This window comes from Atta colombica, unplaced genomic scaffold, assembly GCF_001594045.1.
Source record: "Atta colombica isolate Treedump-2 unplaced genomic scaffold, Acol1.0 scaffold38, whole genome shotgun sequence".
NCBI classification, from domain to species: domain Eukaryota; kingdom Metazoa; phylum Arthropoda; class Insecta; order Hymenoptera; family Formicidae; genus Atta; species Atta colombica.
This window is the reverse complement of record NW_017259490.1, coordinates 452,835-466,731: the sequence shown is the minus strand read 5'-3', so window position 1 is coordinate 466,731 and position 13,897 is coordinate 452,835. Positions and strand designations below refer to the sequence as shown.

Below are 13,897 nucleotides of genomic sequence, written 5' to 3'. Positions count from 1 at the left end.
TATACTGTATATATATATATATGAATAAAATTTATTCTTACTTTTTGTATAGATAAATTAATATTATATAAAGTGAAAACATCATCGTCTTCGAATGTAACGCTTTTTTTAATGTCGGTGCTTGAAGATGGAGTCGCAATCTTTAGATTTGTATCAATATCGTTATTTCTTGGACGATTCACAGTAAATGTTACATTTTGCAGTAATAAATCAACGTCAGGAGTAATATCTGTATAATACAACGACGCATCCATATCTGGGAGCTGAAATAAAGTAGAAACTAAGTATCTCCTAATGTAATAATGCATTATTTTATGCTATATTATAGTCTTAATATACATACGTCCAGCATTCTTTGAATTCTCTTAAGAGATACCCACGCCTCTGTAAGACCATTTAGAACCCATGGAAACGCATTTAAAGGTCCTATTAACATGTTCAATAATGCCATACTGGTAAAAACTGTTTTGGCGTCTAACTGATTTCCGAGCAATACATACGTTGCAAATGTTAATATTGCGATAATGACAGGTGTAGTTGCCCAAAAATAAACACAAAGTGCATCCAAATATTTTCTACCTCGTAAATATTTCATTTCATTTTCTCTTATCTCTACATAAAAAAAGAAATGTTTAGATGCAGGCACCAAAAAAGCAAGAAATTATTTATGTAAAAGCATACTAACTAAAGATATTTCGTAAGAAGTGATCCTCCCATACATTAACTTTAATTGTAGTTATCCCGCGTAGAATTTCTCCCATCAATCTCACTCTTTGATCTTTATATTCCATAAGTTTAATACTAATTTTACCAATTTTATTTGCTATTATTTTATTAATTGGTATAAGTACTATTGAAAACGCAACACCGGCTAAAAACGAAACTCCGATTTGCTTATGCAGAAGATATAATGTCACGAATAACTGAAAATAAAAAAACATTTTTTAGTTTCCTTTTAAAAGATGGCAATAAAAAAAATTCACTTACAATATAAAACAATATATTCTTTCTTAATGTATTAAAAAAAGAAAACAGATTCAGATTACCGTCGTATAATTACCTGTAATGGTATACTCCAAAATGTATGAAAACTAGGACAGCTATTGACCAATCTGTCACTATCGGTGCTCATAAAATTAATAATTTCGCCAAAATTAAAATTATGATTTAAATCGATATTAGAAGAATGCAATGTTTTTCGATAGACTAAAGTAATAATTGCAGAACGAAACTTTAAGCCCACAACAGACATCCAAAATGTAAAATGAGTATTACAAAAGGCACCTAAAACATTATTATTGTAATTCACATGGTAAATATTTAAAAAATTTCAAAAAGTTTAATTTTGTACCAATTATAGCACTTAATATTATAAGGGACGCATATAGATATCCGTGCGAGATTGGTTCATTCTTATCTTCAATAAAACCTATTAATTTATTTAATAATATTGGTCCCATAAAAGAGCTGCAATCTGCGATAAACTTTAGTATTCCAACTGCATAAAATTCCCAGCCAAAACATTTGTGCAACAGGTAGAACAGTGTCACTTTCTTTGTAATTATTTTTACATTCGAATGAAGCGGTACTTCTAAGTTATTTTCAATTCTGTTATTGATTATTTTTGGCTGTAACATTTCACAAGATTATTAAGATTATTATAAAATTAAATTAATTTATAAAATGGTTTTCATATATGATGAAAATATTTCAAGAATTATATCATAAATAAACTGCGAAATGTTATGCCGTCTTGTTTACCATGTTATGTAAGCATTGATCAATTTTATGACTGATTGTAATGGTACTGATCTGATCAGGTAAATCAAATAAGTCATCAGAATGATTTATTAATCCTTTCACGCCTTTTTCCATTAATGGTGTTACCCAATGAAATAGAAGTTTAGAAATGACAGTTGTATCTTCCATAGCTATGCCAAGATAACTCGGATCGTGTTCCTCTGGAAATTGTACGTATGAAGAAGTGGGACTACTCAGTAGTGGAGTGCGTTCTCCTATCTACAAACACATTCACTGATCTGTGATATCTCTGCATGTTTACTAATTCAACAATTTTAGATATCGTAAGCAATTAAATAAGTTTTGCAACTTGAGCATTTCCGGATAATCAGAAACGCAAATTTGATGTAAACACTAGATAATTATAATATTCTTGAGACTTCTACAAGTACTTTCTATATAAAGATTATGCATTTCACAGATTTTTCTCCGTGTCTAGATTCATTCTTAGAATATATATATTGCTAGTATATAGATACTGCAAGTATTAGGCTTCTCGTTCTGATGAAGTGGACTGCAAGGTTCAGGAAACATTGGCATTCCAAGAATGGATCTGGACATGGAGGAAACCCGCAAAACGCATAATCTTTACTAGATAATTATGTGATAACTTACTGTGACATTTCGCTGCAATGATGCTCTCATCCATTCTGACCTAGCAGGACCAGGTATCAATGTTATAGCATACAATATCAAAAGAATAACTGTGGTGATACTGAATCCCAATGATAAATTTGGCAATACATCGTCTTTAGGTTTATTATTGATGTGGCTTCGTAATAATAGCACAGAAACAACAATCAAAAGACATATTAACGCTCGTATTAATACTGGTCCACGTGGGTTAAGATTCTGTCCACGTTTCAAGCTTAAAATAAAACAAAGATGCACAACCCATGCCAAACCTTCAGTTCCTGCTACAAGATAATCTATTGGTTTAGCAGAAGTAAATTTATCCGTAATATTCAACTCATAATTATTGGTATATAATATAGCAGGAGATGTAGTAGTATTCTTAACACTAATTTCTGATGAAAAAATTGATTCAACAAATCTAAGAGTATGATTTAATCCATCACGTATCTTGCTTATGATATCTGTTCCATTCTCTAATGATGAATTTATGTTCTTGTGAATGGAAATGTTCAATACTTTTGGAACTGGCGTGCTATAATCTTGCATTTGGGTATGCCCCAAAGGTATGGTAGTATCAGTTAGAATAATGTATGCTCTTATAATGGGCAATATCACAAGACATATTGTAATTAAGATCCTTAGGTTTATAATATGACAAATATGATGTTGTTGAGATGAAGATGTACTTCTTTTCCCACTATGATATGCAGAAATTATAGCTAAGAAAGCTAATACTGGTATCTGGAAATTAAGAAATAAATTAAGAAATAAATTTCATAAATGAATAGTATTAATTTGTTGTTTTTCACTATACAAGATTGAATTCTATTATACTTTACCTGAAGACAAAGCTGTTGGAAACATATACTCAAGTCATCCGTTTCAGGATTCACTGGATTAATATCTCCACGATGTCCACATAACTCAGTCCAATTCCACTTCCATCTTTCTACATCATTCAACCAGTTATCTGCCATACTGTAATATTATAACTAGTTATAATCAACATATATAAAGAATTTTGATAGGTTAACAAATATTTTTAAGCAAAACATGAATTATATCAAAACATATATATAAACATTTAATACTATTGTACCATGTAATACTACTGTATCGCTATCGCTATAGACATAAATTAAAATACAAAGAAAAATTTCGTTAAAATATATCAAAAGATATATTGAAAATGTATCAAATAGAGCAAAAAGTATATAAGAATAAAATATATATAAAAAAAATATATATATATATATTATTTTGCTTGAAGAAATTATTATGCTTTTCATTCCATTGAATAACACAATATTTCGTTAATTAATTAATTAATATATATTAATTTATAGTAAATTAATTCCTTATATATGCGACATTGTAAAAAGATACTATTGATTGATAATCAATTATAGGAACAGATAAGAGGTTGACTTAATGCAAACATGAGTAAACAACGTATATAAATTAGCGTAACAGGTTCAGAACACGTATACACTTGTACCTGTTAGTCGAAGAATTTCTATGAATATTTAAACACGCAACATCAATAAGCCCGTATTTATTGTTTCCTTCCCGCTTATATTACATTTTGTTGTTGCGTTCTCACAACAGCAATCACTCGCAGGTTATGTTTCCCTTGGTAATGACGTGACGCATAGCGCATATGGATGACGAATGTCCTAAAGAATTTTAAAACTAATCGCACAATACTGAAAGTCACTTATTTATCTCGTTTATCATAACAATAATACGCAAAACGTAATTTCGCAAGAGGCAGATGCGAGAGATGAATAGAGATATATTTTTTGTGTGTGCTCTAGATTGGTCTTATATCGTACTAATTTCTGCAACAATATAATTACACCGATTCGTCAGTGTACGCAAATCGCAATTAGTTCCATTTTCCATACTCGATCTGAATTTCTGATGAACAAAATTGAAGAACCAAGCACTCTGCAGAAAAACATGACTTTAGGGGCTAAAGGAGATCCTCTGCTAGATGAGAATAAGAATAGCAACAATGAACAAAGCATGGACTGTTCTATGTTAGACCTGGAAAAAAATACCCTCAAGAAAGAACTTCTGGACCATGTGAGTAACAGCAAAGCAATTTTCAAGAGCCAGCAAAAAGGAGAACCTGAGTTAACGTTTGAGGAGAAACTTACTATAGCTAGGAAGTTATTGGAAAAGAGTCACTGCTTATTTTTATCTAAATTTGGACAATATATGAAGATGGAACACTTGGAGTATTTCAACAAAAGTCAGGATTATGAGACAATCTATCACGTGAACAGGTTACAGAGGTATTTCAATAACTCTACACGTCATATCGACATCAAAAATAGAAGATACGAAGCTTTGAAGACATTAATAGAAAAAGGAGACTACTTTAGCGAATGTGAAATGATGAAGAGAAATCCACTGTTGTACGAACACTTAGTAGGACAGTACTTGACAGATGAGGAAAAGAAGGCTAGAGACAGTATTGACACAAAGAGTGTAAATTATGTGGATATACTTATGGAAACTATAGAAAGAAATAAATTAGAAGATCGTTTAAAATCTCAACAAAAGGAAGAGGACGAAGTACGAGAGGAAAATGATTCAGATGAAGATGATGATAACGATAATGATAATATCAGAAACAGCATTGTTGAAACAGTACCCAAGACAAATTTTGAGAAACAAAATTATCAACAATGGGGTGAAGAGTTAAACGAAGTAAAAAAAAATAGAGATAAGGACCAGAAATTACAAAACAATAAAATACATAAAATATCAAGCCAAGAAATAAAGTTACTTAGACAAGAATTTGTTACAAACATGTATCAGAGTTTCCTGGATGGTAAAGATACAGATTTTGATTATAGGTATATGTTGTGTTAATAAATATAATATAAAAGGTCTATAAAAATTATGGATGTTTTTGTAGAATATTTTTTAATGTAAAAACTTCATTAGTTCATATTATATTAATATTGTTTTTATAATAAATTTTCATAATTTATAAGTAAGTAATTTATAAGTGGTATGGTAATAAACACACACACACACACACACACACACACACACACACACACACACAAAAGAAAAATTTAAATTTAATTTAACAATGTTATGTTTTATAAATTGGATATGTATATAAATTCATCAGAATTTGATATGTATATAAATTCACATAAAAATATTTAATACTTACTATTTAAGTATTACTTTGACCGAAAAAATAGGATTTTTCTTACTTAATTAGATTTATTGTCATCGGTCTAATATCTCGAATTATAATATTTATCTTGTATAGAATAGTTTTTGGAATAAGTAAAATAAATCGAAAACATTTGTCCCATTTGTTATTTTATAATTTTTAATAACTAAAAATAATAAATACAACATTTTTTAGATATCGAAATATAACAGTTGCATTAATATGCATTTTTATCATTTGTTTTCAGTACTGTAGATGACAATGAAGCTTATGATAACGTTGACTTGAGAAATCAAGATGAAGAAGAAAAGTATTTTGACTCAGAAGCTCCTGAAACTGTTCTTCCTTGTAATGAAGGCAATGATCAAAATGAATCTGAAGATGAGTTGGATATATATATGAAATCGCTGAAGGTTAAATAATATTTTACACTTTATACAATTGCCCCGCTATTGTTGGCATTGATTCACAGAAAAGTTATTTATTCACTAGGAGCGGACTCCTACAAATCCACATTCTTTGGATAATCAGATGTAGCACATTGAGTTACAATAAATATATTCGTATTTAACAAAAGTCTAGTTATATATTTATTATATAGCACTGCTTTTTTTCCATTTTCTCCATTTTCTTGTATAGAGTGATCCAGACCAGCCGAAAGAACCAGCATATACATACGTACTATTTATGAAAAACTGAAACTCGAAAAATTGTCTATTTTGCAATTTTTGCAATTTTTTTTAATTACCTAATAAGCAGAATAGTTGTGATACGATAATACTTGTGAAAGCATTAAAAAACATTAATAAGCAGAATAGTTTATAAAGTAATAGTTTATATCATATTTTGCATTTGTTTCTCGTTTATATTCTTAATCCGATATTTATTAAATTTTTCGTGTGTACCTAAATTTTGCTCTTATTTGCATTTTAAATATTTACATATACACAAAAATTTTAAATTTTTGTGTATATGTAAATATTTAAAATAAGTAAGTAGCAACGATAAAAAAAAAAACATTCAATGAGTTGGTGAAAGTGATTATTCTATGTATCTGATTCAAGTGTGTTCAGACACTTCAGATTTCCATAGAACTCTGGCGGAATCGGGCGTATCTAATGTCTTGTCAAACCAGTCAAACAGAGCCCTTGAGGCATATGTTCGAATAATTGTATATTTCTTTTCACGAGAAAATGGTAAGAATCGTAGAATTTTGAGAGGCATGTTTCGCAATTTCGCTTGCAAGGATAAGAAGTCTCCTTCAAATTCGATCATGTAATGCTAATCAATCGCTCGCGAACAATAAGCCTAGCATTGTATAGGTTATATTTGTCGAGAATATATTTGTACAGAGAAGAAAGAATATTTCATCGAGATTTTCAATAATATAGACATAAATGCTTAATTTTTTTTTCTGTACGGATCAGCACTTACACATAAATCATAGAGAAATGTGTGTCTTATATATTATATTTTAATCTTACTGCATAGCCCATTATTATAATTTGCAGTGTTTATCCCGATTAAAACAATTATTCCTTAAGAAATCATCAAGTTTTAATGATTTAATAAATAGATTTCTATACTAGAAATTTCTATACTGTTCTATACTAGTTGCAGATAAATATATGTATCATATTATGTTTGAAGAGTCATTTTTAATTGTCAGTGCTTAATTTTATGGATAGATTGAGTCTCCTTGTTTCGACAATGTATTTTCATTGCATCCGTAGTGCATGCTTGAGTTGGATGGCTTACCTAGCATGGTACTACCTGGTGTTCCTGGTAGGTATCTTTGTTTTTCTCGCAGCCAATGACACCTGCTATAACAGGGATGGAGGAACAGGAGAAATTGTTAGAAGATGCAATTGGAGTGGTAAAAGTCCAAGCTTTTCAGATGAAACACTGTCTAGACAAATCCAAACTAATGGATGCGCTAAAACATGCCTCTACCATGTTGGGAGAACTTAGGACTTCCCTTTTAAGTCCAAAAAGCTATTATGAATTATGTATCCTTAATAATTATTTAATAATAGAACTTAAACTTAAAATATAAGTAGTTGGTTTTGACATTTAATTGTAAATATTTCTTATAACAATTATAATTAGATATGGCAATCACAGATGAATTACGGCACTTGGAACTTTATTTATTGGATGAATTTCAAAAAGGAAGAAAAGTTACAGATCTCTATGAATTGGTACAATATGTTGGCAATATCGTACCTAGACTGTATGTATTTGCTTTGTGATTGCATTGTTGTTTTCTTATTGAAAAAAATGATGTTCTGATTAATATTCTAGATATTTACTTATCACTGTTGGCCTGGTTTATATCAAGACAACGCCTGGTTTGAAAAGAGATCTTCTGAGAGACCTTGTAGAAATGTGTAGAGGCGTGCAACATCCACTGCGTGGTCTATTCTTAAGGAATTATTTGTTACAATGCACAAGGAATATTTTGCCAGATGTCACCGAGGGTGATGATGAAGATGGAACTGTATGTATTTTGTAAACAAAATTTTCCTCGTGCACACTGCTTACTTCTGCAATTTTATTTTCAGGTTCGTGACAGCATAGATTTCGTTCTGATGAATTTTGCAGAAATGAATAAATTGTGGGTACGTATGCAACATCAAGGTCATAGTAGGGACAGAGAAAGAAGAGAGAGGGAAAGAGAAGAGCTTCGGATTCTAGTTGGAACAAATCTTGTACGACTTAGTCAATTGGAATCTGTAATATTGGATAAATACAAAAAGGTATACTTTCATCTCTTTATTTTTAATCATAATTTATTTACTTTTTAACTATGAAATATTTTTTACTACAAATCCATTTTCAGCTTGTATTGCCAGGAATCTTAGAGCAAGTCGTTAGTTGTAGAGATGCAATAGCACAGGAATATCTTATGGAGTGTATAATTCAAGTAAATCTTTATATGTATCGTAAATATTTTATTTTAAAAATAACAATGATCCAAAAAATTAATGTCTTTCACATTTGTATTTAGGTCTTTCCTGATGAATTCCATTTACAAACGTTAAATGCATTTCTGAAGTCGTGTGCAGAATTGCAAAATGGAGTAAATGTTAAAAACATAATTATATCATTGATTGATCGACTTGCAGCCTTTAGTCAACGATCTGATGGTGTAGGAGGACCGGGAAGTCCAAATCAAGTGCCAGGAATTCCACAAGACGTCAAACTGTTTGACGTATTTAGTGATCAAATTGCGACTATCATACAGGTATCGATTAAATGGAATAGATTTCATTATTGATTATGTTAGAATGACTATCCGATGATTATTAGATATTACATAATGTTTGATATATCATGATTTGAAAATCAGAAAATTCCTTACTATTTAGTTTAAGTCTGAGGATAGTCGCAAAAACATTATATTATACTTTAATTAAAAGAGATTAATTCACATTATATATATTATATAAAAAATGTTTTGTAGACAAGACAAGATATGCCTCCTGAAGATATTGTGTCCCTCCAAGTGGCTCTTATAAACTTAGCACATAAATGCTATCCCGATCGTGTGGATTACGTAGATAAAGTTTTGTTTACAACAGTTCAAATATTTCAGAAACAAAACGTCGATAAGTGAGTGTAATTTGTTACGCATGTTAAATAGCATTTTGTATCATACAAATGTATATATATTCGTACATGCGTTTATTGTATATTTATAATTTCTATTTTTCTTTTTTAGATTGGAGTACAATAGTGCTGTTTCAAGAGAACTAGTTAGATTAATGAAAATTCCCGTAGACAATTATAAAAATATATTAACAGTGCTTAAGCTTGAACATTATGCGCCTCTTTTGGATTATTTCGATTATGAGGGCAGAAAATCACTAGCTATATATATAATAACGAATATTTTGGAGAATGAAACATTGATTCCAATGCAAGAGCAAGTAGATGCAGTGCTCTTCATGGTATCTTCCTTGGTGCAAGATCAATCAGATCAACCTAATATAGAAGAAGATCCTGAAGATTTTGCCGAAGAACAGGGATTGCTCGGAAGATTAATACATCATTTTAGATCAGAAACACCAGATCAGCAATATATGATACTGAGTGCTGCAAGGAAGCATTTCAGTGCTGGTGGTAACAAAAGAATAAAATTCACCCTACCTCCCATAGTTTTCCAAAGTTATCAATTAGCATTTACTTACAAAGCACTGAAAGATCAGGTTTGTACCTCTTAATACTCTTAAGAGCGTTCTATAATGCGTCGCAATCTCGTCTCTAATAGCAATGCTTCGTGAATCCCAATTCGCCAATCAGAAGCGTTAATAATAATTATTGATGTTTCTGATTGGCTATCGAGGAGCATTACGATGCATTGAAAAATGCTCTTTATGTTTGTTTCTATCAAAGATTAATTTCAATCTGTTTAATGTATACTCTTTTTTTTATTCTAATCTGAGAATTAAAAAAAAGATAAACAATAATTTAAATTAAACCAAAATTAAAAATCTACTTTAATAGAAACGGACATTAATGAAATAAGAATGTTGAATACCAATATAAATTGATGTTTTCTTTTTTTTAGGATGACATGTGGCAAAAAAAGTGTCAAAAAATTTTTCAGTTCTGCCACACGACTATCACAGCATTAATGAAGGCTGAATTAGCCGAACTACCCTTAAGACTTTTTCTACAAGGCGCAATAGCGATTGGTGAAATCCGTTTTGATAATTTTGAAATGGTTGCTTATGAATTCATGAGTCAAGCATTTTCGATATATGAAGACGAAATAAGTGATTCAAAAGCTCAGCTCGCAGCTATTACCTTGATCATTGCTACATTTGAGCAAATGAGTTGTTTTGGCGAAGAAAACGCAGAGCCTGTACGCAATCAGTGCGCTTTATATGCTAGCAAATTATTGAGAAAGCCTGATCAGTGTAGAGGAGTCGCTACTTGTTCACATATATTTTGGTCTGGAAAATCTTTGGCTACGGGCGGAAAAGAGGTACATACAAATCTAACTTTAATCTAATGAAATAAATATAGAAATAAAGTATACTATACGAGAAATATAATACAATTTTCACAATTTTAGATGCAAGAAGGTGGCAAAGTGTTGGACTGCTTAAAAAAAGGTATTAGGATAGCAAGTCAGTGCATGGATACATCTGTGCAAGTACAACTGTACGTGGAGCTGCTGAATCATTACATTTACTTCTACGAAAAAGGAAATACAGCTGTAAGACGTCTACAAACATAAAATAGTTTATTATAGTTTTATTTTAAGTTGTTCTTAAAATAAATTTTTTTTAGGTAACCGTGCAAATATTAAATCAAGTGATTGCTAAAATTAGAGAGGAACTTCCCAATTTGGAAGCGAGCGAAGAAACCGATCAAATACAAAAACATTTAGCAAATACGTTAGAACATTTAAGAAATAGGATGGAATCGCCAGATTCCGATGGACTTTCTTATCAAGGTCTTGTCCTTTAACAATGTGGAATCGGCATTGTAATTTTGTACATAAAGTATTTCCATAATATAGACAATATATTGTAGTTCGATTGCACCAACAACAGTTAAGGGAATCTTAAAGACGATTAGTCGTAGTGTAAATGTAAGTCTAAACTATATTTATACAAGATTGCACAGCTTTTATATGAAGCAAATGTCACGACAGCTCTGTAGCGCCATATTAGACTAAGAAATGATAAAGATCTCAATTTCGAAACTTTGTCGTTCTCAGCATAAATTCCATATCATAGATACATATTAATGCATATACTTTAATCTTGGAAAAAGATTTTCGAATTTGAAGAAGAGGAAAAAAGTCATTGTTATATAAAAATTACATAATTTAGTCGGCAATACAAACTTTAGGATCCCCTTAACATTGATTCCGATTAACTTAATTTTCATTCTATATCTTTCCTATATCTTACAGCAAACAGGAATATTCATTAAAAACAAAAAATAAATAACTTAATTCGGGATCAGTTTATTGTAATTGTTGTTGCAACTCGCAGATCAATAGTTATGAGATTATTTCTTAATTGAATTAAATGTTTAAATTATATAAATTGCCTACATGAGATGTTTTGTCAACGATGTCTGGAACATACATATTGGAATTAATAGAATTGTATGTATACTTGTTTTAATAAAGATTTATTATACATATACATATATATTATCAACAAAAATTAGAGAGAGAGAGAGAGAGAGAGAGAGAGAGAGAGAGAGAGAGAGAAAGAGAGAGCATTACCCAAGATATCTGACCGACTAAAATGTTGTTTAGGATCATCACCTGATAACCTTTGTCAAAAATCAAGGTTATTGATTGCATCTCTTATTTTCATTTTTATGTAAAAATGAATTTTCTAGCAAAGGCGCCTTATATGTCAGCGACGGCCCTGCATGTGTGCGTAGTGCACTGAGTGCACACTGCATGTCAGTGACATCAGCATTAGCACTATCAGTTATCAGCAGTATCAGCAGTCAGCAACAGCACGTGCCTGTGTATATACGGTGTGAGTTAGTCGTATTATGCACGATTATTAATGGTTATTAGTATTAATTGAGCAAAAATATATACTTTAACGAAGCAATGGGTAAAGGTCGAAAACATAAACCGAAAAAGAACTTCGCTGAAAAACGCCGTGAGAAACAGAAGGTACAATTATTCATTAATATTAAAAATATACATAGGTTATATGTTTTAACATAACATTTTAATATGAGTTTGTATACATTTGCGGCTTTTTAAAACATATTTTATTTTTTTATCTGATTTAATATAATGATAGTGAATTTGAAAAGCGCGTGTTGATGTGTAATTGATAATTGTAGAAAAATGAATGGAATAGTGCTTCTCAGTCAGGAAGCTATGCAGATATTATTCGGGAAAACGAAGATTTTGAAAATTATTACAAAACGCAAGGAATAGTGCCAGAAGATAAATGGGATGCATTTATCAGCACTATAAGGACTAATCTGCCAGTTGCTTTCCGTATTACCGGTTCAAAAGCTGAAGCTAAAGCCTTATTGAAAATAATCAAAAGTGATTTTTTCAAAGAAATTTTGAATGCAGATTTGGATGGTGATAAGGAAGACGTTAATAGTCGAGCAAAAACTATATTACATAGTTTACCCTTTTATCCAGAGGAATTAGCTTGGCAATTGCAATTAACTAGGAAAGATATTCGACGATCTGAGGCATACTTTAGGCTGCATAATTTTCTTATTGCTGAAACTAACAATGGCAGTATCAGCAGACAGGAAGTAGTTAGTATGGTTCCTCCTTTGGTCCTAGATGTTAAACCTTCGCATAAAGTTCTTGATATGTGTGCAGCGCCAGGATCGAAAACAGCACAACTTATAGAAATGATACATGCAGATGAGGAAAATCCTCCAGGTAACTAATACTAATTTACACGATAAAAAATGAGCACAATATAAACATTAATATTTAAATTTTGCTCTAGAGGGTTTTGTAATAGCTAATGATGTTGACAACAATCGATGTTATATGCTGGTGCATCAAGCTAAGAGGCTAAATAGTCCAAACATTCTTATTACGAATCATGATTCATCAATTATGCCAAATTTTATGATTACAAAACCAGATGATACAAAAGATACATTAAAGTAGGAATTCAAACTTTATAATATATTGGGTTGTCCGGAAAGTTCATGCCGATTTTGAAGAAAAATTGAAACGCAGAAAATTTAAATTTTAGTATTTATTAAATTTATTAAATTTAAATCTTTTGCGGCACGAACTTTTCGGACAATCCAATATTTAAACAATTACCTGCATATTGAGCATTCTTATAACTTTTTTTTTATGCAGATTTGATAGAATACTTGCGGATGTTCCATGTAGTGGTGATGGTACCATGCGAAAAAATCCAGATATATGGTGCAAATGGAGTCCTGCTAATGGCAGTAATCTCCATGGGTATAAATTATCATAATCTATTGAAAAATTTTTTTTTGTAAATAATAATGTAGAAAATATTTCGACTATTTTATAGAATTCAGTACAGGATAGCAAAACGTGGCTTAGAATTGCTAGCAGTTGGGGGGAGGATGGTTTATTCTACGTGTTCACTAAATCCTATTGAAAATGAAGCGGTACTTCATAGGCTTCTTTGTGAGACTGAAGATTCAGTACAGTTAATTGATTGTAGAGATTTAGTGCCAGGATTAATATGCGATCCTGGTTAGTTTTAGATAATAAATGTATAAAAATATATTCATAAAAATATT

General features: G+C 30.7%; 3 protein-coding genes across 5 annotated transcripts in view; 2 read left to right on the top strand and 1 right to left on the bottom strand.

Annotated features, from left to right (window-relative positions):
- The window catches only part of LOC108691012 (multidrug resistance-associated protein 7), a 7,283-nt gene extending 3,299 nt beyond the window's left edge, over window positions 1-3,984 (bottom strand). Inside the window, exons 1-9 of the mRNA XM_018198617.1 lie at window positions 3,935-3,984; window positions 3,276-3,414; window positions 2,416-3,177; window positions 1,762-2,019; window positions 1,352-1,628; window positions 1,061-1,284; window positions 686-923; window positions 344-612; window positions 34-263 (exon numbers count right to left, since the gene is read on the bottom strand). Coding sequence (XP_018054106.1) covers window positions 34-263; window positions 344-612; window positions 686-923; window positions 1,061-1,284; window positions 1,352-1,628; window positions 1,762-2,019; window positions 2,416-3,177; window positions 3,276-3,413 — 2,396 coding nt within the window. The 5' untranslated portion in view covers window position 3,414; window positions 3,935-3,984. The remainder of the gene's footprint in view (window positions 1-33; window positions 264-343; window positions 613-685; window positions 924-1,060; window positions 1,285-1,351; window positions 1,629-1,761; window positions 2,020-2,415; window positions 3,178-3,275; window positions 3,415-3,934) is intronic.
- Window positions 3,985-4,061: 77 nt separating this feature from the next.
- Window positions 4,062-11,507, top strand: LOC108691011 (vacuolar protein sorting-associated protein 35). 3 transcript variants are annotated; one of them, XM_018198616.1, is made up of 13 exons: window positions 4,062-5,303; window positions 5,886-6,051; window positions 7,449-7,647; window positions 7,748-7,871; window positions 7,943-8,138; window positions 8,203-8,397; window positions 8,481-8,564; window positions 8,649-8,885; window positions 9,105-9,253; window positions 9,363-9,849; window positions 10,212-10,631; window positions 10,722-10,865; window positions 10,940-11,507. In XM_018198616.1, the coding sequence occupies exons 1-13, from the start codon at window positions 4,360-4,362 to the stop codon at window positions 11,117-11,119; spliced, it is 3,525 nt and encodes a 1,174-aa protein (XP_018054105.1). In that variant the 5' UTR covers window positions 4,062-4,359; the 3' UTR covers window positions 11,120-11,507. The 3 variants fall into 3 exon arrangements, with proteins under 3 accessions (XP_018054105.1, XP_018054104.1, XP_018054103.1); XM_018198615.1 differs by lacking the exons at window positions 4,062-5,303; window positions 5,886-6,051 and adding an exon at window positions 6,760-6,834; XM_018198614.1 differs by lacking the exons at window positions 4,062-5,303; window positions 5,886-6,051 and adding an exon at window positions 6,760-6,834 and having other exon boundaries at window positions 7,428-7,647.
- Window positions 11,508-12,110: 603 nt separating this feature from the next.
- Window positions 12,111-13,897, top strand: part of LOC108690907 (tRNA (cytosine(34)-C(5))-methyltransferase) — a 3,498-nt gene continuing 1,711 nt past the window's right edge. Inside the window, exons 1-5 of the mRNA XM_018198452.1 lie at window positions 12,111-12,299; window positions 12,476-13,040; window positions 13,111-13,273; window positions 13,479-13,586; window positions 13,663-13,850. Coding sequence (XP_018053941.1) covers window positions 12,234-12,299; window positions 12,476-13,040; window positions 13,111-13,273; window positions 13,479-13,586; window positions 13,663-13,850 — 1,090 coding nt within the window. The 5' untranslated portion in view covers window positions 12,111-12,233. The remainder of the gene's footprint in view (window positions 12,300-12,475; window positions 13,041-13,110; window positions 13,274-13,478; window positions 13,587-13,662; window positions 13,851-13,897) is intronic.

What these genes read in the sequence shown, in the direction of transcription:
- LOC108691011 (XM_018198616.1), top strand. Translation starts at nt 4,360, where the DNA reads ATGAACAAAATTGAAGAACCAAGCACTCTGCAGAAAAACATGACTTTA. An exon ending in CAGAAACAAAACGTCGATAA is followed by an intron (nt 9,254 to 9,362) that starts GTGAGTGTAATT and finishes TTTCTTTTTTAG; the next exon opens with ATTGGAGTACAATAGTGCTG. An exon ending in ACAAAGCACTGAAAGATCAG is followed by an intron (nt 9,850 to 10,211) that starts GTTTGTACCTCT and finishes TCTTTTTTTTAG; the next exon opens with GATGACATGTGGCAAAAAAA.